General features: G+C 40.5%; 2 protein-coding genes across 2 annotated transcripts; both read right to left on the bottom strand.

The window, feature by feature from the left end:
• Positions 1–5,860: 5,860 nt before the first annotated feature.
• LOC115758625 (WD repeat-containing protein 82) lies at positions 5,861–7,714 on the bottom strand. Its single transcript, XM_030699359.1, has 2 exons — positions 7,389–7,714; positions 5,861–7,235 (listed from the first exon to the last, which is right to left on the bottom strand). The coding sequence occupies exons 1-2, from the start codon at positions 7,653–7,655 to the stop codon at positions 6,312–6,314; spliced, it is 1,191 nt and encodes a 396-aa protein (XP_030555219.1). The 5' UTR covers positions 7,656–7,714; the 3' UTR covers positions 5,861–6,311.
• An 11,334-nt stretch (positions 7,715–19,048) lies between these two features.
• Positions 19,049–21,685, bottom strand: LOC115759109 (probable cytochrome P450 309a1). The gene is made up of 6 exons (XM_030699949.1): positions 21,439–21,685; positions 20,988–21,345; positions 20,507–20,926; positions 19,918–20,041; positions 19,591–19,854; positions 19,049–19,240 (listed from the first exon to the last, which is right to left on the bottom strand). The coding sequence occupies exons 1-6, from the start codon at positions 21,633–21,635 to the stop codon at positions 19,080–19,082; spliced, it is 1,524 nt and encodes a 507-aa protein (XP_030555809.1). The 5' UTR covers positions 21,636–21,685; the 3' UTR covers positions 19,049–19,079.
• Between the last annotated feature and the right edge of the window lie 50 nt (positions 21,686–21,735).

Here is a 21,735-nt window from a genome sequence, read left to right as displayed (position 1 = left end):
ACAATTTGTTGGCTCGGCCAAATCACAGCCGACAAACTTGGCCTCAATTTGTGCTGGCGGGCCAAACAAATTGGCTAAGCACAGCGCAAGGGATTGCAGCCTGAGCTGATCGCCACGTGCCGGACAACAAAAAAAATCACATTAAAAGCCGTCCACTGGCAGCTGCACTAAGAAAAACAAGCAAACATGTTGCAATCGCATATAACCGACTGCGCAATACTCGCTTAAAATCCAAAAACAGTTGACTCAATTCTGATATGACTATCTGATATAGGCTACAACGCTTTGCCCAGTAATAATGGCTCCAAAATTTTCCGACTTTGAATATCATAAATAAAAACAATTATATATTCCAAATTTAAATGCCTTCAGACGTCGCAGATCCCGTTCTGATCCCTTTTTGAAACTATGGAAGACATAGACTATGGCTCAAATCCGACTATGTCCGACCTTCTCTGCCTTGAATGTAAACAAGTTTTTAGACCAAATTTAAATGCCTTCATCTTTAAACGTATTGAGTTCTTACGCCCAGAGGGATATTGCGAAAAACCAATATACCAAGCCAACCACCACCCACCAGTGCCAACACCCGCAGCCACCCACCGTACAATGACAACATTTGCTGCGGCGCACAATTTTTCACTTAGTTTGCAGAAATTGTAGTTTTGGTCGTGTCGTTCTTAGCGTTCTTTTTGTTTTGCTTTGTTTTTTTATTCGGCTGCGCTTTGTGCGACTTCGCGCGAGCCCTGGCCAATCACGCATTTGTCCCACAGCGAACGGCGCAGCACAAAGACAAAAGATAACGATTGATGAGCGAGGGGGCGATGCGGTGGAGGAATGCGGATTTAAGGACGCAGCACAAAAAGCATAACAAAACGGCCGGCAAAGGACGAAAGCGCCACAGAAAAAAACAAATAAACACCAAAAGCCAGCGTAAAAGCAAAAGTATTTAGAAGGATAATGATCGAGTACAGGATATCCTACAGGACAAATATGAACCAATAGAAATTGTCAGAAGTTAAGAAGAAAAAATGTAATAACATAAATGAAAAGCGGCACTTGACAAATTATATATTATACATTGAAAAATAGGTCATAAAATCATAGAGGAATACGAATCAAAACCAAAGTAAAAACATGAATAAATAAAAAAATAAAGCACTTTTCCCATGCTATAACCTTTTGAGAGTTATAAGTGTCAAAGAAAACAACAAAACACAAAAATAATCCCATACAAAATGGGTATTGCCCATTTAGCCATTTTGGTGCAGGGTATAAAAATGTGAGAAAAACAAAATCGAATGCAATTTATTTTCTAGTTACTGTTAAGCTGATTGCAGCTGCGATGGAGCTGGCGATGCCAACTCTGGCCCCGGTTCCAGGCAATGGCTAAAACCTTTGAGCTCTAAGTTGCCCCCCCTCCCCCTCCTTTGCCCACCCCTCCTTTGCCTGTCATGCCATAAAAAATAAATAAAAGCATTTGCCCAGCCGCGAGTTTGCAGTTAAAGGCAAAAAAGACGCTTAAAAACATATCAACAGCGCATAACTCTGATTGTATTCACTGTAGTTGTTGTTTTTTTGTTGTTGTGTGGGGGAGCGAAGGGAAAAGGGCAAAGGGTAAAGGGCTGGGGGCTGGGGGCTGTGAGCGAAAATTCCAATTTAAAAGGCGCGTCAAAATTGCAAATCAAAGTTTTAGAGACGGCGCTTTTGAGTGTTTCGAGTGTTTTGTATGAGTTGCTTGATTGAATGCATGATTGACTGACAGGCAGCTAGCTCTATGGAGAGGGGTGGAGATGGTGGAGACAGTTTGACAGGCAGTGGACAATTGACAAATCGTCAAACCCCAGAGAGGACAACGGAACGGCAAAACGTTCGGTTAATTTGAGGCAATCAGAAACCAAATTGAACCTATGGCCAACAGTTCGAGTGGGTTTTCAAATGTGTTGAACGAATTGTGTGGTTGTTGTTGTTGTTGTTGTTACTGTTGTTGCTATTGTTGTTTTTCTATCCATTTTCTGAAAGGGTGTTGTATGCCCGCGTCGAACATTCTGCAAGGATCAATCAATGTTGGACATCAGCAGAAGCTTCTGACCCCAAATGAGTATTTGAGTGTTGACTACAATTGCCCCATTGAAGGCAACAAATGGAAGGGCTTCATAAATGGTTTTGTTAGACTCGTTTCGTCCTTGGCGTGGAAAGTGCAAATTTTGATGCATCTGGGGGCTCACGCCTCGAATAGTCCTCACTCTATTAACAAATTTGACTAGCCTGAGCAATACAAAGATTCTTGAAAATGAAAAGCAGTGCTCTAAAACTACTCTAAATGTATATAATTTAAATTGATAAAGGATCAAAACAGCTCTGCAAGCATATTTTAATAAATAATACACCTCTTGAACTCCTGGGGTTCGGGTCTGGCATTAGATTTTCAATACCCAATTCAATACACTAATCAAAATATATACGAACATTACAATTTTTGCTAAAATGATTAAAAACTTCTTTAATATGCAGCCTTCACTTATTATATTTTTGATAATTTCTCCGCTTCAAGTCAATTCAATTGACTTACAGACAATTCAACGATCTTTCTGTTCAATTTTTGTGGAAACTTTTAAAACTAACTAATAGATGGGCTTTCTAGATGGCCACACAAATCGCTTGCTAATTTTGAAACCAATCAACGGACGCAATTGCACAGCCAACACACAGCAACAACAACAACAAGAAAAACAAAAACAACACGAAAGACAGTAAGCGGCCAAAAGTCCAAATGTCTGGCAACCAAACCACCCTGTTGATGGTGGACCAGTGGCCAGTCCAGCAAAAAAACTGCCCATTAGCACGTGCTGTCCATGTCAATGGCTAAGCCATTTTATTTCAGCCGGAAAGCGGAAGTGGCAAGTGAGTGTGCGGGGGGATTAGTCAGGGGGAAATGCTCGTAACGTGCATGTAATTGTGTCACCAGGGATGGGGCCTAAGTCGGAAAGTTAAGCCGTAGCTGGCCCGTGGCCACTTTTGCTGCTGCCACTTAAAAATCCACTTAATCCCGCCGTCTTAAAAAAGACGCAAAGCAAGCACGGAAGTTGGCTAGCGTTCCGTCGTCCAGCCCAACTGGCTTCCTCATCCCCCATCAACCGAGTCTGTGATGTATTCAAACTGCAAGTCGATTGTTATTTTTACGCCCGTAGCGGAAATAGACGTCCTGTTCCAGCGCCCCTTACCAAAGCCGAGGAAGCCCTTGGGCAACTCTAGCAAAAACTTGAAGACAACTTTGTCGAAAGCATAGGGTAAGTCAAAGTCCTAGCTGAAGTCTCAAGGAATAAGTACCAGATAAAGAAACACAAGTAGAAGTTGTCTAGTCGGGCGTGCCCAACTAGGAGACACCCTGCACCCAGATCCAAGCTGTCTTCCCAAACATTCCGGCTCCCTTTCATTAAAAAGCAAGCAAGTTAAACTATCGAAATCTCTGGGAAATAAGTTCTTTAAGATATTCGGTGTCTATTCTCCGATCCTTATGCAATTTCCACTGTCGAAATATGGAAGCCCAATATATCTACAAGGTGAAACCATTTTTATCTATCTTTACTAGTCTTGAAATCGATATTTATCGATAATATGGACATGTTCAAATATATCGAAAAATATGATAAACTCGTTTTCGATTTGATATGTTATATACATTTACATAAAACCGTAATACCCACTTAACTAATTTTCAATAAGCTTAGGGTACAAAAAAAAGAGTGCAAGCGTACGAAGTAAAAGTTTTGCCGCCTAAAAGTCTGTTAAGACCTACAAGTTGAGGTCATCAGGTAGTACGAGTTTTACGGGGGGAGTTCAGACAGTTGCTGGCTGCCATTATTGAAAGTGCCCGTTGAGTAATTTAAAAGTTTACCAAACAAGCAGCTGCCTTTCCTCTTCTGCCAAGCTTGTAATGTATTGAGGTCAAATTGATTCTTTATAATAAGTATGGATTGTAGACGACTTTAAATCACTTTTATTATAATGCCCAACTGGCCTGCTTCTGCTTCATTCCGTGCTTCGATGCATGCAATTGATTGGCTCCTGAAGTACAAAAATTCTTCGTCGATAATTTTTTTTGACTACAAAGTTTTGCAACAACTTTTCATTGTTTTCGTTTTTCTTTTTTTGTCGTTTTCCTTTTCATACTTCATAAAAGAGCAACGGGCCATGCACATGTTTTTCCACCCACACCCCAATCACAAATTGAGCCCAAACAAGATTTGTGAGCTGAGCCCAAAAGAAATCCGCTTTTATTACCCAACGAGCAGCGCATTAAATATTCTTGCGTCATTTCACAGTAACAATCGATACACTCAGAGAAATACTCAGGAGTTTCAGCAAAAATGTTGTACTGAAATCAGTGCAAGCGTTGTCAAGAAAGGTTCTTTTTATTTTAATAAGTTTATCTTTGTTAATCCCATTGAAAGCTTTTTCTGTTTATGCTGGAAGTAAAAGCAGCTTCGCCTTTCGCTGAGTGTACAGCTGCTGGAGCATTGGCCAGGCAGATGCGGAGCCTAAATTCTGTGTTTGTTTTACAATTTAGTCACGCGCTGCGTTTCGTTTCTTTTGCAATTTTTTGTTCACCTTTTTAATTAATTTTACTTTAGCTGTGCGCGTGCGGCGTTTACACGCTTCAAAGGATGCTAACCAGCAGCAGCAGCAGCGGCAGCAGCAACGATAACAGCATCAACAAGGATTACAGCAACAATAACACTCGCTAATGGTAATGGCCATGGCAAATCAAAATGGCGACACGCGCGCTTCCGTTTCCGCTTAGCTGCAAATTTGTCGCATGCCTGTTTAATTTATACTTGCTTGGGCTGTAGCATTTCTAGTTAATTAGCCTAATGACTGGCTGCTCTCCACCTCTGCCGAGAAACTACTCGAGCTGACATCTATTCAAATGTACTTTGACATCTGAATTGCCCGCCCGTGGCACGTTTGCCCTCCACACTTCAATTCACTAAAGAAAACTATGACCAGAATATGCAAATGATACCATTTTCTAAGTGTATGGGTGGATATAAGCTGAATATAATCCCAAGGGTTCAAAGATATAATAGTTATGTTATTGAAAATCCCAATTGCCGTTGGCCATGTCCATAGATAATTGATTTAACATTATGATAATTCTGAGCATAAATGCAATTCCAATTTTAAGTAGCTTATGCACTTGCTGGGGACCTAACTGTGTCGCAGTGAAGAAGGAAGACACTTCCGTGTCTCTTTAACTAAAAGCCGCCTTGGTTATATTTTACACAAGCTTGTACATATTCAGTAAAACTAACAACTGCGATTTGAACAGAGTATTAATGAAAAGGTTTCGTATTTAAAGATTTCTTAAGCAACAACAAATGTCCTGCTCTAATTATTCAATAATTATTTATTCTCTTTAATGGTAACGTTATTCACGTATGTTATTTAATATATCTTGTTATATATGTATATTAAATACCAAATCTTGTTAGCATGCAAAAAATACCAAGCAAATGCCTGATAACAGCACTCGGAAATAGCAAAATTGATGAAACGCAAGAAATTCTTATAATTAACTTTATCCGCTTGTCTATGCAGTTATCAAGCTTAAGATCTTGTTCTCAAACTCAAACTAGATGCTTTTACACATCAACTTTAGCACTTTATGGACGAAAGTTATTGAAAGCATCCAACTTGCATGCAATTCGCCACAATTTTTGATAACTTGAGCGGAGGAAGCTTTACTTGTCTGCCGGAACAGTCTTTCTGAGCTGGAGCACATGTTCAATTAAAGTTGCATAGAACTTGGCGAAAGTTCAAGAGCAATTTGTGTGCTGTGTTTGTTTCAAAAGGATTTCATTAATATTAAAAAAGTGTACAAATAACAATTTTTATTTTCGTGGAGAACTTTAAGTAAATGAAACGCCTGTCAACTGTGTGCCACCAAAGTATGCAACCAGTCTCCAACTGAGCGCAGCTCGAAGTCCAGCCAGCTGTGCAATTTGCTGGCAAAACTCGACAATTTCTGTGTGTGTCTGTGTGTGTGTGTGTGTGTGTGAGTGTGTGTGTCTCAAAGGCAAAAGGTGTCCAAGTTGTGCCCGTTGTTGTTATGCTTACTGTTGTTGTTTTAGTGGCTCCAGCTGTGAAGTGCTGGCTTCCAGTTCTTGAAACTTTTGGCCAAGTGATGCAATTGCAATTCCAATTGCACAACTTGCCAGCAACTGGCGCTGGCCAGCTCCAAGCGCGAGTGCGCCAGTTGCTGATTGATAGTTGAGAGTGTGTGTGTGTGGGTATGTGTGTTTGTGCCGTCAACGTAGCTCACCCTCCTCCAGACTGTCGGCATCCTCGACTTGCCTCAAGCGCCGCCTGCGCCAGTGTAAAACTCGTGGCGGCGGCGACGGCGGCGGCCAACGTGGCAGCTCCATGGGCATGGGCCAGGCTCTTCTCCGCCGCTGACGCTTAGAAGCCGTCTTGATCTCACCCAACTCCACTTCACTGTCATCCGTTGCAGTCAAATCTATAATAGCGGTCGGCTTCAATTCGTGCTTGGGCTGGGTCAGCCAGAGAAGGGTTCGCACATCGCTGCTCGCAAACATGCTCCGCGTGGGATTGAATTGTATGCATTGCATCGGATAATGGCTTTTGCTGCGCAACACCACCAGCGGATCGCCGTTGACCGCTTCCCACACATGGATGCGTCCGTTGTCCGCGCCGGCCAGCACGTACTGTGAGTCGGGCGTGTAGCAGACCTGCAGCGGCAGCTGCTCCCGGTTCGCATAGCCTGTGTAGGCCTGCCGAAAGGAACCCCTGTACGCATCCACACTAAAGCACCAGGCGTTGTCGGTGTTCACCAGCAGCGTCTTGCCATCGGGCGCAAATTGCATCTGCGTCCATTTGGCCAGCTCGTTCAGCTGGTAGCCAAATTGCTGGCAAGGCTTGGCGCTAAGCATGCGCACATCATGGATCTCAATTCGTTCCGTATTGTTGCAGGTGGCAAAGGCCCTGCCGGTAGGATCATAGGCCAGCAGCGGCCTGTGCAGATGCTTCAACTGGTGCGTATAGCCGCAGGTGCGCAGATCCCACATGAACACACGATCATCACAGCCGGCACTCATGAACTGATGCTCGCTGCCTGGCTGTAAGCACAGGGCGCGCAATGCACTCGTATGGCCACTAAATAGTCCCAAGTGCTGGTGACTGCTCAGATCCAAATAACGTATTGCACAGTCCACCTGAAATGCGTAAGATGACGATTTATTTATATTAAGGCTATTGGATATAGTTATAAGCGACGAGAAGCCGAGACGGGCCAGCCTTACCCGTCTTTACGAACACATAGATTTGGGATTTCTCTCTCTCTCTTTCACCCCCTTTTTGCAACTTACCTTTGTCGAGCTGTGCAGCAGTCGATCATTTTGCGTTGTAAAGCTAACCAATTCCGGACGAAACTGCCGCATGTGGACCATACATAGCTGTGTCAGCTTGTTGCAATTGAAGAGAATAAAATTGTGATGGTCACAGGACACCAGATGGTCTCCATTCCGAGAGAAGCACATTGAATACTTGGTATCACACGTTGGCTGAAACAACTTGGCGACACGAAATTCTCGCAATGCCTCAGCGGTTAGTTTCATTCTTGTATTTTTATTCATTTTCAGAAGCTATTTCAATCCACGCTGATTTAAACAATTCAAAATGACATTCGTCTCGTTGCCAACCAATTTTTTGGGTATTTTTGAGCGGGCATTTGCCAGCTGCTTGAGGCAGCTCCGCCTACTTCAACTTAATTAAATCAAATCTATCTAACCAACTGCCACGCCCATGAACGCCTCCAACTGTCGCAGCTGGTCGCTGTTGCATTTTACTTAATTTCCATTTTGTGGTCCCATTGCGTCTCATTAGTGCGCGCAGTGTAATGGCGGGAGGGAGGGGGCTAAAAAATCGACTGCCGAGTTAGCAACGCAGTTGGCATTGGCTTAAAGAGCTTCCCCCCGCACAGCCCACACTTGTTGACCAAGTGCCAGCAGCTTGTTATTTAGGCCGATTCGCGTCATTAGTGCAACAACAGCATGAGACCAAATGTTGCCATCGGCTTGTTGTAGTTCCCTAGACGCAAGAGCCATGAGGATGAACTAAATTGGACAGTGGAAGTTTTGTTCTGGCAGCAGCTGTCTGGTTGAGAGTAAATAATGAAAACTGCAAATTGTTTATTTTCTGCATTCTAGTTATAATTACATATTTAAGACAGCTGGAGAAAGGGAGCTCATCAACGATGCTGATGAGAGTAAGTAAAGAATTATATTTAAGTTAAAATCACATTAGGATTTCCAATTGGAATTCCGGAAAGGGAAACATGGGGCGTGGATAAGACACGGAGCATTAAACATGGAACATGGAACATGGAACATGCAATTTTTAAGATTGAGCGTGAAACATTGTACATAAACATGGAAATTATAACATTGTGGGACATGGAGCATTAAAAATGAAACATGGAAGACGGACCATGGATGGAATTATTGAACATTTAATAAAAAAAATAGATCAAGGATTTTGTAATGTTAGTAAAAATATTATACCGCATGGAACATGTAATAGGAACATGTATAGAAACATTGCATATGGAACAAGATAAAATGTTAGCTGAAAATTGTTTTTAAATTAGAAAAATCTATTTTCATAAAAGCTTTTTCTTTTTTCCGAGTTAGTTTGCAGTTTTAATGCTAATATTTGGTTTCGCAGCTCAGTTAAACAAATAAATAATGTATACCTTGCAGCGAAAATTCTAGGGTACTAAGAAAAAAAGTGAAAAACAAGTGAAGCAGCATCCCCGCACCCTTCAGTTGAATGCAAATGCTCAGCAGCATTAGATCAGGTGTTAAGACCCGAACTAAATGCTAAATGTATCCTTGGCAAATACCTGGCCCAGACACTGGGCCATCATCCTGTGGGCCATGGCTGGCTCACCGAGCGACTGCCTGGCAAATGAATGTAATTGTAATGTAAGCGGAAATAAGCGCGGCTGATGCTGTCGTTGACGTTGCGCGAGCTGTGCGCATTTTAATTAAAATTTATAAGCCTTGGCCGGGGGACTTGGCTCGGATATCAAGACCTGGAAACGGCCAAACAGCGCCAGGACCTGGCACTGTTGCCTCGCGTGGCGTTTTAAGCGTTTAAGTTGCGGGTGGATTTGCGTAGCTATGCGTTGGATTTTATGTGAAAATCAACTGCGGTGTGCATAAATTAAAAATCAAGCCGCACAACAAAAAAAAAAAGACAACAAAGACACACATACACAATGTGTGCGAGTCCTTTGTGTGCATCATTTGTAATTAATTTGCATCATTAGCTTTTACATTATTCCACATTCCACACATATAGGAAGAGTGCCCACAATTTACGCATTTTGCGGCTTCGCCTGTCAAAGTAAATTATATTATTTCCGCGACACCAAAAAAAAATATAACAATTTTCAAATGATTATTTATTTTAATGAGCTTTGCACAATCTATAATTGTTTTCGTCCAACTTGTGTTTATAAAATCAATTAGGATTTATTTGTTGTTGCTTTACCACTCAATGACAAAAAAATCGACACATAACCTATGGAAATATGAGATTATATTAATACACATATTCACTGAATCATAATATTTAATAACCACATAACAATTACATTAACGTTTTATTATATTTGTAATTTTCCAGGAAATGGATTATGCATTTTTTGTAATCTCTTATGAAAAAAGCAAAAACTTTTTTTTTGTTGCGGCACATAAAAAGCATTTCAAGTTGATTATATTAATTAGACCATTATTCCGAAGATTTTATGTGCTTTGCAGGGTTTCACTAACATAAAAGAGTCCATTTTACGCAGAATACAACAGACCAATATTAACATATGTTAACACTGTTAGCTTAATAGCAAAAATTAACTGTTAAATATGTTAGGTCTGATTTTCATTAGCTTTTATATTATACATAGATACAATAAGTTTTAAATAAGTTGATAACAGCTTAAGTCTAGAAAATTTTGGGTTATATAAGAATCTTGAAAAATGTTAAGAAGCTCACATAACTAACCTAACAGAAGAATGTTAAAAGGAACGAGCATATAGCTGATATATATATGAAAAGTATTAATAAATTCCTTATAAATTAATGAATATCGAAAAATCGAAAGGCTTTAATAGTCATCTGAGCCATGTATAGCAGCCACTTACAATCTCCATCACATATATATTTCAACCTCCTCGTTCGAGCATGAGTTGCATTTGTATTTGCATCTCTGTTGGCACTTGGCTGAGCATCGTTTCTGGCCGCTTTTGTTTGCCAACTGTTTATTGATATTTTATGCGCCATTTTGCGCTGCAAAATTGCACTAATTGCAATTTTAGGCACGTCCAATGGACACTCGACAGTTGCATCGCATCGAATTGGCAATTTGATTGTTGCCAGACAACGAGCCATTAAAACAGATTCCAATTTTCAAAACCAAACAAAAAAGCATGAAAATTATATGTTTTCTGCTCGTGATACCCTTGAATGAGTTAAATAAGGTAGTTAGGTAAGATGTCTGATAAATAATTAGAATAAGCCTTCGCTAACTATTACAAGAATTCAAGTTTATAATGGACTTTTGAATTATCCCCCAAATAAAAGAATGTAACTAAGATAAGTACATTTCGGATATATATATAACTAATTTCTGGAATACGTTAACGTTCCCAAAATTTCATCTAGATCGAAAGACAAACAGAAGAGTTATCCTAGGATAGATAGATATACAAGGGTATTTGGATTTTTATACATATATGACTTAACCCCTGTGTATAGGGTATTTCCTAGTCGTGCAGCACAATCATATCATTTTTTGCTGCCATATTGCTCGAAATTTAATTGAAACTTGTAAAGCTGATATCGACCGCTGAAGATTTGTGTCAAAAAATATTTTTGAAAATTTTCTGTACGCAATATACACAACAGACAAGAGATTTTTTGTAAATGTTTCTTGTTATTGTTATTGCTGCTTTTATTGTGATTGTTGTTGCTGCTGATATTTGTGCCAAAGTGCAATTTGTTGTCAAGTTTTTGTTGGAATTTCTTTAAAAGCGCATAAATTTTACAAGTAGGACTGGGGGAGGGCGGTGTAGGGACTGGCTCAATTGTCAAGTTTATTACGGACAAGGCAAGAATCTGTCAAGTTGTCGGCATGTCTAACAGAGGGGCGTGGCAGGGGCAATTTAAAATGGCAGCCAGATAAAAATTTGTGCAAATTTTTCAATCAGCTTGTGAGACGCTTGAGCCGTGTGTATGTGTGTGTGTGAATGGGGGGGTGGGTGTCAACAAATCGTAGGTTTTGCGTTTGTCAGTCATGACGAGAACAACAACAACTACAACATCAAACAACATACAGCAGCCGATTGCAGTTCACACGCCAGCAAAGTGAGTCAAACCAAAGCCAAAGTTCAAACACAATTTCTCAAATATGCACGAGCATGTGCACTGCCCTACGTGTGTGTGTGTGGGTGTGTGTGTGTGTGGGTGCCTTATGCGTTGCTCAGTCAGCTGCCTGGCACCTTTGAAATTGAATGGGCCGCTCTCATGCCGTAAAAGAAGATAAATGACACAAGTGAGCCATATCAGCCGCAGTCAGCAGTCCGACTCGGAACAGCCAGATGCTGGCAAGCCAGAGGAACTGACACAGAAACACAGAGAGGTGACTGAGTTGGCGAACGAGAGAAAGAGAAAGAGAGAGAGCGGAAGTGGGCTGGGGGGCGTGGGCGGAGCAACCTAGGTTAGACTCACGCTGCCATCTTGAGGCCTGCAGTTGTCAGGACAATTGGAAGGGAAACAGAACAGACGCCTGTGCTGCATCTACTGCATCGTCTGCAGCTTCTGCTCTCCTGTCCTGGTCAGCTTTGCATTTGATTAAAAACGGATAGCTGCTCTGATGTATCGCACATGGACTCTGTCTGCGTGCAGTGCGATTGCAGCATTGGGATAACACCATCAACTTTGTGCCACATCAAAGAGTATATAATAATTTAATATTTATGTGAATTGTAAAAATGTTGCAAAAGTGGCAAAATGCCTCAAAGACAACTCGTTATAAAATCGAATAAATAAAGAAAAAAAATAAGCTGAAAGAGGAACAGCAATTTCAGCGCTGGAATAAAGAGATTGCTAACTGAATGCGAAATGCCCTGAAAAAAATATAATAAAAGTATTTGATATGTATAAAAATGTTTACAAAGATATTATTTAATGTATGAACTCAAATTACAAAAACATAAATCTCTATTACTGTAGAAGGAGCTTGGCAAATCCTATCCGCAAGTATTAAAGAATCTCGGAAAAAGCACAGATTCTATAAAAAAAATTTTAAACTATATATAAAATATATAATTTAGACGGCTTGAGGCGCGGGTCCTGATCATAACTTGACTATAGACTATAATTAGAAAATATCTTTATATTAATAATAACTTGACAAACACCTTGAGAGTGATTATCTTACACGTCTATGAAGATCGAAACTGATCAAAATATTTATGATTTAGAAGATATTTTTTATCTGAAGAGAACAACTTTTTTTGGCTGTATATTTTAACTTATCTGATTTATTTAAATACTTACACCAGTCTTATATATGAGATTTATACAATTTTGTATCAAAAGAAATCACTGTGCTATGTTTTTGGGTTGGTTTGGCCAGAGAGCGGTCCGGGTCGGTTTTGCAAGCTTGGGTAGATGGTGTCCTCGCTGAGAACGTCATACAGAGAAGTAAACATGCGACGCGATGCGCCTGGCCTGACAGTGGGCATGGAAATTTATTACTTTTGTTGGATGTCGTCCGTCCGGGTGTCGGGTATTCTTCTTCTTTTTTTTTTTTGGTGCGATGGCGAGGTCGCTTTCAAGTGCGAATCCATTGCGCATTAAATTTGGCGGCGTTGGTGGCTACGTTGGCATCGCCTGGCATCTCCGGCCATCCAGCATAAAACTGACAAAAGTTGCGCCAAGGCAAAAGTTGCCGGCAACAGTGTCCAATACTTCAGCATATAAAAATTATACGTACCAAACAAAAAAAAAAAAACAAAAAAGGAAGCAAAAAAAAAGAAATGTATGCGAAATAAATGCCAACGCATGGCTGAAGCGCTTGGGGCCAGCATTCATATATTTTCCCATATATGTAGGTGAGCAAGTGGAAATATATAGTTTTTAATATGCATATATAGCACTTATTTTATTTCGTTTCATTTTTAAGCAAGCGAATGACATCAGCTTACTTAGCATTGCCCGCTTCTGGTCGACAATTGAATACGCTTCTTAAAACCCAATGACACTAGCTGAAATTGAATTTATTCATTGTATAGCTAAACAATTGAAGAAGAGTGTGAAAGAGCGAGAGCACAAGAGCGGGAATCTCCAGCTGGCTTTTGGGCTTTTTGTATACTGCATAAAAAAGCAAACATGCTTACATTGAGATTGAGTTTCTTTTAGCTTTTGAAGCTATTAGCTTAATTCGTTTCCTATTTTACCTACCACCTATAAGCTACTTAATAAAAATAATGGCATCGTTTATAATTTTTTTAAAAAATTGGTTAGAGCTAAACTTGAAGATTCTCTGTATTTTCAATGGAGCAGAGCTTTTATGTAAGGAGCTTGAGCTTATATGACCAATGCTTATATGTTAACAATGCTCAGCTTTAAATAAAATAATTTTTAAGCTTTAATGAGCTTTTAAATTTATGTTTAAGACTTTGAATAGGTATTAATTCTGGTATATAAAAGCCATTTGCAGCTAGTGCCATTTTAATGCCCCAGGTTTGTTAAGTGCAACAAGAGTTACTTGAAGCATATCAAAGAACTCAAACTGTAGCGCTTAACTCAAATGACCATGGACGTTATGCGGTTTTTACAAAGAACAAAATAAATATATTTATATATATATATATATATATATATATATATATCTTCATGAATTTTCAGCAACAGCAGCTGAAATGAAAAAGCAAATCTGACAAAAGTTAAGAAGTAAAGCGGCTTGTGACCCGAGTCCGAAATACGATGGCTCCTGGTGACAGCGCTTGGTGAAGTGCCAGTCACAAAGCCCCTCCCCCTCTCCTTTGGTTAGAGCACACAGCGTTTTTCATGTGAGTATGTGTGTGTGTGCCTGTGACAGGTACTACCGTGCAGCGCTGACAGTTGTCAATGTTATTAGCGACATATGAAACGCAACCGGAAACCGCCCCGTCCGATGAGAGTCAGCAAGGTTTTATGTAACTCTCAAACAAATTGCTGGTAATATTTGCCCAGACCCCTGCAGGAATGCCCCCTAATTGAGCCCGGTGAAGTTAACTTTTTGTATGTGGGAGTCGATTCACTTGGAGACCAAACAACATTTTCATTTACTGCCAAGCACATGGAGGAAACGTGAAACAGCTTCATCGACTATTTGTACACTGAGTCTTAGTGCCAGTTGGCACAGTCGACATGAGCTACTGTGCCAAGCCAGGAGGAGCCTTGTATTTGCTGATTGTGTAACAAATATTGACAAGGACAAGCTGAACTGGCCTAAAACAGTGCTCGGACTCGGTTGTTGTCCAGAGGGACATTTGTGCCATATCATGTTCCATGTTGACGCACCAGCACAAAAGCTGGAATTATACTTAAAAGTTTGCAGTGTTCGTTTTTTTTTTTTGATTTTCTTTTCTTCCACTCTACAGCTCTGCCTTGCTGGTCTGTTCATGTGGGCTGGCACGTTATTTACTTTTGTGGTCATTGTGCGGCAATTGGGGGCCTCGACAATCCCCAAAGTTATAATTCTTAAAGTTTTTATCTGTCGCACACACACACACACGCTTCCTGCGGGTCTCGGTGTGTGTGGCTGTTTAAATGGGCGTATACGTAATATTTAAATTGTTTATATAGATTTAATAGCTGCGCTTCGCATATTTTTGCATATTTATGATTTGTGAACACCAACAAAAGCTACAACAACAACGTAAGCTGCAATTTTCACTGTCTATTTTCATTTAGAATTCGCTTAATTTTCATTAATGAAGCGCTAATGAAAATCTTAATGCGCTACAGTTAATAATAAACTTGGGCCGAGTGCCCACGGGAAATTGGAAAAGAAATTCCAATGACTTTTGGGTATATTCAATTTTAATTAAGTGCCCGAATGCTGTCTGACTGACTGACTGGCAGGCTAGCTCGCTGCCTACATTTTGGCGATTTATCTGCAACAACAAAATGGCAATTTGTTAGGCTAATGATGCCATTTTTCGCAGCAAATTACCTGACCATGGGCGGCGCTCATCTAACAAGCACATAAACAAGCAAACAAACTGCCAAAGCAAACATACACAACCCTAGGCATGTGTGTTTACATAGCATTCGGGCCGACTTGATTCAGTGATGTGTCACTGGAACTAGTTCCTCTTTCTTTCCAACGCCAAATGCCCTTATTTTGATTGAAAGACAATATGAAACACATAAAATGTACTACAGTAAGTTTATGGTCAAGATCTTTGTGGTAAATAATTATTTAGTGCCTTCTCAAAAGATTTGTTTATGAATTAAAATTTAAAATGTTTTTCATTATTTCTATTTGAGCATTAAACTCTTAAAGTAATTATATTTTATTATAAAAACAACCAAAGAAGTGTTCTTATCTTCGCACATAAAACAGAGCTATGTACTAAAAATGTATTTCTAGAGCTCTTGAGCTTTTATAAATATTTTCTGTTTCCAATTGATCCGGTAATGGAACCATAATGACCAGCATTCGGGATATTACGTATACGTGGAGTGGGCGAGCGAGCTGTGTACCAAGTCAGCAAAAATTTGCTTGCTAACACAAATACGTACCTGTCATAAAAGCAAAGTACTTCAATGCTTGGCACTGGCTTTGACTGTGGCTTTGACCACGCGACCAGATGGAGGAAGACGCTCAGAAGTGAAGTTTTGTTGTTGAGCTCCGTTTTGGGTATTTGAGGTAAGCTGAATAAATTTCATTTTAATTAGCGCTACGTTGCGCTATGCAAGCAATTCGAAATCAGCGCAACTGTTGCCAGCAATAAAATCCCCTACAGAAAGTCTATTAAGCATTGCAAAGCCAAAATGGCAGGGTAACGACGATGGCGGTCGGGCTTAGGGGACAGGGATTTAATGCCAATAAACGGCGTGTGTGGCATGCAGACAAATATACAGATAGATAGACAGAAACCGAATGGGAGTACTTGTATCTAAGCTAACCAAGCAGAATCAACAGACGCCCAACAACAACCGAACCAGCCGAATCGACTCTCCATGCTCGACAGTGGAGATCAGGAGTAATCACCATGCCACAAATGCTGTTGCATGCAACGTGGCTGGTGGAACGCTTGCAAATCCCAGCTAAAGTGCAACATGCCAATGCACATGATGTGTTTAATGGTTAAATTGTTGCTAATTCCATTAGCCGTCTGCTGGCTGCATTCTGTGGCCAAGTGTTGCAATGCCGCCAGCAACAAAAGCAACAGCAACAACAACAATTACAGCTTCGACTCTACCGAAATACGACCCGCTGGCAAATGGAACGTGCACAAATTAATGTTACGCTGAGGCAATGTTGGCACCAACCGATACTGCCTACACCTCCTTCCCTTCCCTTCCCTTCCCTTTCCTTCCCTTCCCTATGCTCCTGCTCAGCAGCTGTAGCTGTTCAACAAATTGGCACATTGTTTGCCCTCTCAACTGGTTTGTCAAACTAGTTTTTGGCTGTGGGCGTGCGATTGCTATTGAATCTAGCTAAATAGTTAAGTACCTCGTTGTGTTTAGGCCAACAAAATTAGGCACAATTAAGATTAAGACTGGGCTTAAGTTATTAACCAAGTCAACATGACCACACGGTTTGCAGACGAGGTTCCAGAAAAGCTAGCAATATATAGTCTTTCCATTGAGCTGTGAGATCTATTGGCAAATAGGTTAAGATATGTTTAAGGAATTTTTTATACAAAAACTTAAATATACTACTTAATTTTTGTTCAACCGTTCCACCGGCAGCTTTATGATATATTGATCCTAGCTTAATTTGTTGATACTGATCAAGAATATATATGTATACTTTTATGTATTTGATGACGTTTTTTTCCATATAATTCTAAAGAGTTTAGGTTTCAAGCCATACAACACATTAATTTTGTCAATTCGCCTAATTTAAAGTGAACTTGAGAGCGCATGAAGAGGAAATTTAATCGGCGTTCGAATGGGGCACTCATCTAAATTTATCGTCACGCATTTCCTCTCATTTCCACGCCGCTTGGCAAACAAATGCGAACGGTATGAAAAGGCATTAAATTTGTTTAGTAAATATACGGAATACATATACGCGCAGATGAGAATAACGCGGCGGCGGCGATGGGTTGGGGCTTGGGGTAAGAGGCGCGGCTCATTCAGTTAACGCGACGTCGCGTCGTAGTTGCCACTTTTCTATTTATTTGGCCATTAACGCTCATTTGTGGTTATCAGGTAAATTGGATAAAAGCCAACGTAGCATGAAGCCAGCCACATGCCAGGTACAAACAGCTAGCAGGCACCACTGACAGGAGGACCTCTGGCTGTGCCTGCCACACAGGCTGCGGCTGCGGCATGTCCCTGCTCTCAGCTCTCAGCTGTCGGGTGTCGGCTGCTGCTGCGGCTTATCTTCAAGTGTTGTTGCAACATGAAATGAAGGCTTTGCCTCAGACGCAAACAGTTTTTGGGCTATATTCATTTTGTTGTGCGCTAACTGCGCCAGTCATTAACTTTTTATGGTGTGCCATGTCGCTCTATCTCGCTCTGAACCGCTCTCTTTCGCCTTTTTTTGCGGCTGAAAAGCACTGCATTTACATTCAAATCGAATACAAATATTTGCGGTTTTTTCGGGCAGAATTTATTTTAGCCACAATTTGTTTAGACTAATAAATAAAATGCGACGATGGCGTCATAAAATTTAATTTGCATCCAAACACACAGAAATTCACGAAACATACATGCATGTTTTTTTCGTTATGCACTTTGGACTGCACCAGAATAAAATATAAACGCATAAAAAACAAAATTTAAATACGCCATATTGCAAGCTCAAATGAAATTTTGTGGCTTGTTGCAAAACAAGAGCAACAAAAAACACGAAAAAAAACCTCACTAAACGCAAAGTAAATAAAAACAATTTCGTTTGTATGTGCAAACATACCCTGTATTTTAATCTAATTAAAATTTGCCACAAGTTATTGCAAGAATAAATCTTAATTCAGTCTTGTCGCATGTCAGTTTAATTATGCCCAAAAGTATGCTATGCAAATTTTCGAACTAAAAATGAGATTATTTCCGAAAATAATCTGACCTTTAGTAGTGTTCAGCTTAAAAGTTAAGTAAGACTATATTTTAGTAATTTTATATTTAAAAAAAGTATTTCATTTTTAATTGTTAATAATAAGTTTAAAGAAAATGTTATAAAAAAAAGGCCTTTGAACCTAATTAATTAATAATACGTTATTTGAATTGTTAAAAAATTTCTCCCTACACTTATAAGATTGTTGAATTAAGTTTTTTGTTTATTCTATGCATTTATTAAACAATATAATAATTAGTAAATATTTTAGTTAGGGATATACTTTTCCCAAATCTACGAGTAATATGCACAGTTTAACACTTCGGCACAGGATATTTTAAGAGGCAGCGCCTGCAACAGAACTGTATAGCACACACACACACGCACACACAGCCACACACATGCACTCATATGAATATGTATTTGTATCCACAGTTGCATTGGCGACGCGTCCACTGCGGTCGCTCAATATGAAAATACTTCCACATAGCATAAAGTCCACCGGTTTTGACACAGTTCAGGTTCGCAGCGATATTTGTTGAAAGGGTGCAGAGGGGAGGAGGGAGGCTTGTGGGGTATGGGTTGGGTTGTCGCCTTGGTGTCGGTCGGTCTGCGGTTGGTTTGCGCTAAATTAAATTTCGGTACAATGTGACCCAAAAGTACAACACACACACACACACACACGCACACATGTTGTGGCATTGAAATTCGAATTTTATTTTTGCACTTTTATATATCTCAAATCAACATCACCATTCAAATAGATACCCAAGCCGGAGACGGAGCTGAGGGGCAATTTTGTAGTCTGCTCGATTTTGTATTCGGCTAAAATGCGGAGCACAGCCATTTTAACATTTAGTAAACCAACTCGCATGCCTGCAAAAATGTTTAAAAAAAAAAATAGATTAATAAATTGTCGAAATCCATAAAAGATAAGAAACTGCTGTGATATTATTTATGTTTTGTGCATCTCATACATTCAATTTGAAAGCGATATTTTCTACTATTAATATTTGATAATAGCACACAGTTAAATGTTGAAAACAGTTTGAAAGAGAGAAAGATTACAAAATCGATAAATATCGATTCACGGTTTTATACTAAGATATATCTCATTGTTTAGATAATGAAAATATAGAAAAACAAGTAAGAGCTGATATCTTCGGCAGGCCGACGATTGAATACCCTTATTGACAGGAGTTTTGCAGATATATGAGGAGACTCACCCAGACAAATCCGGGGTCCATCACCGAAGGGCAACAGGCAACCGCGCTTGGTGAACTCACTGACAGGCACATTATCAAAGCGTTCGGGCTTGAACTCCTCGGGCTGAGGAAAATAGGTTTCATCATGTTGCAAGTGATATGTGGGAATTGTCACAGTGGTACCCGGTTCCACCTGCAAAATCTTGTCATTGCCCAAATCCATTGTTGTGGGCCTTGTACAGATCTTGATAAAGAAACCAATCACACTCGACATACGCATCGACTCTACAAACAATTTTTAATCATTAAACAATAAAAAAATAACCAATAATTATTTAGTTCCCATACCGTTCACACACTGATCGAGATAAGGTAGAGCATTGAGCTGTTCGTAACTTATTTTCTTATCGACAGCGAGGGCATCCAAGATTTCGGTGCGCAGTTTTTTCTGTTGCTCTTGATACGCGCCCAGCTAATAAAAAAAAAGAATCATTAAAATATATTCAGTTGGTTGCAACCAACGGCGTAATACTCTGCTCACAGTGTAATAACAGCGTTTATGAAAATATATAATTAAAAGAAATCAGTCGGCAAAAGTCTTCCAGATTGAGTTGATGACTCTCAAACTGTAAGCCCTTAGTTACTATGACCAGGATATGAATAGGATATGCCATTTTTAAAAAATAATCAACCTGCCAGACTCTTAAAATGTGAAATATATGTGCCCACTAGAGGCATTAACCCAAATAAAAGAAGAGAGCAATAAGTCGGACTTCAATTAAGTATTTTCCCAAAGCCCATACTTGATATATTACTGGTATTAAGTAATGACAATGAGAATTTTCCAAGCCAATATACGCATTTACAACTTGCGAACAGAGTATACAAATGTTGTGAAATAGCTAATCAGCGAACATAACGAGAATCTTCCACTCACCGTATAAAGCATATGATAAAGCACAGCGGCCGAGGTCTCAAAGCCATCCATGAGCACAGTCAGTGCATGCCCCACCATGTCATCGTAGCTGGCGCCCTTCTCCTGCAGCTGCAGCAAATGGGCCAGATAATCGGAGCGTTCGGCGCCGCTGCCACTTAGCCGCAACTTGGCCGCATCCCGGGTGAGTTTTAGGTAGAACTCATTCGATTTCTGTGTGAAGAAGCGCATGCGAAATAGTCTGCGTACTATGGGCGCAATTGGAGTTTGATTGAAGCGCGTTATGCTGCGAAAGGCGTGGCTGACCCACTCCATGGAGAACTGCTGGAACTGGTTGATCTCATTGATGCCGCCGCTCAGCGAGCCCACATCAATGCCCCAGATGAAATCGCCCATGGCTTGAGCCGTATAACGATAGCACAGCTGCAATCGTAAAATTATAATTGATGAAAGGGTTTTTCCAATTTGGAACCCAGCTACCCACATCTCTAGTCTCGATAATATTGTTGTCCCGCTCCTTAATGTATCTCTGCATATAGTTCAACAGCTTTTCGCCCGTTTGCTCCCAGATGGCAAAGGCTTGCTTCAGCTTGTTGGGCGTCAGCCCAGCCCCACCGTCTGTGCGTCGTTTCTTCCACTCTTCGCCCGCACTGAAGAAAGGATTGCGTGCCACATATTTGTCATAGTCCTTGGAGTGCGCCACATAGCTGCTCGTCACCGTGTCCCTATAATCGCTAAAATTCGTAACCAGCACCTCGTGGGCCAGTTGCGGATCGAGCACAAGAATTTGTGGCTGTCGCGTCAAAAATGTGCCCACAGCGCGATGTTTGCCTTTGTATTTGCTAAGCGAAATAGAATATCAATATTATAACAATAAATAAAATGTACTAAAAGGGATGAAACTTCCGTGAGGTAGCAGATACCTCTATACCTACTTGTAGATCTTGCCCAGATCCCCAATGAAATTGCTGGGTCCACCAAACAGACCCGGATAGCTGCCCAGCAGCGTCAGCGGCTTGGCTGTGACCAAGCCCCGCTTGTCCCAATAGCCATGATACCGGGTCAGGTAGAGGTAAACCAACGCAAAGGCGATATGGACGAAGGCCAGCAGCAACGCGATCAGTGTCCACATGTCAGCAGCGCGTAGAACAAATCGAAACCGCGTTCGTTTGCCAACTGTTTGCTCAGCACGCCGATTTAAGCCCATTTGAGCGACAGTCGCTGATAATGGT

The sequence above is a fragment of the Drosophila novamexicana genome, unplaced genomic scaffold (assembly GCF_003285875.2).
Source record: "Drosophila novamexicana strain 15010-1031.04,08,12 unplaced genomic scaffold, DnovRS2.1 tig00000193-arrow-pilon, whole genome shotgun sequence".
NCBI classification, from domain to species: Eukaryota; Metazoa; Arthropoda; class Insecta; order Diptera; family Drosophilidae; genus Drosophila; species Drosophila novamexicana.
Note: the sequence above shows the minus strand (reverse complement) of the source record. Positions and strands in the feature narration are given on the sequence as shown.

Bases quoted from the DNA above. Each gene is read 5' to 3' on its own strand.
- LOC115758625 (XM_030699359.1), bottom strand. From the start codon at position 7,655: ATGAATAAAAATACAAGAATGAAACTAACCGCTGAGGCATTGCGAGAA. The intron at 7,236-7,388 runs GTAAGTTGCAAA...TACGCATTTCAG, and splicing joins TGCTGCACAGCTCGACAAAG to GTGGACTGTGCAATACGTTA.
- LOC115759109 (XM_030699949.1), bottom strand. From the start codon at position 21,635: ATGTGGACACTGATCGCGTTGCTGCTGGCCTTCGTCCATATCGCCTTT. The intron at 21,346-21,438 runs GTAGGTATAGAG...TATTTCGCTTAG, and splicing joins GATCTGGGCAAGATCTACAA to CAAATACAAAGGCAAACATC. The intron at 19,855-19,917 runs GTATGGGAACTA...AATTGTTTGTAG, and splicing joins TCTCGATCAGTGTGTGAACG to AGTCGATGCGTATGTCGAGT.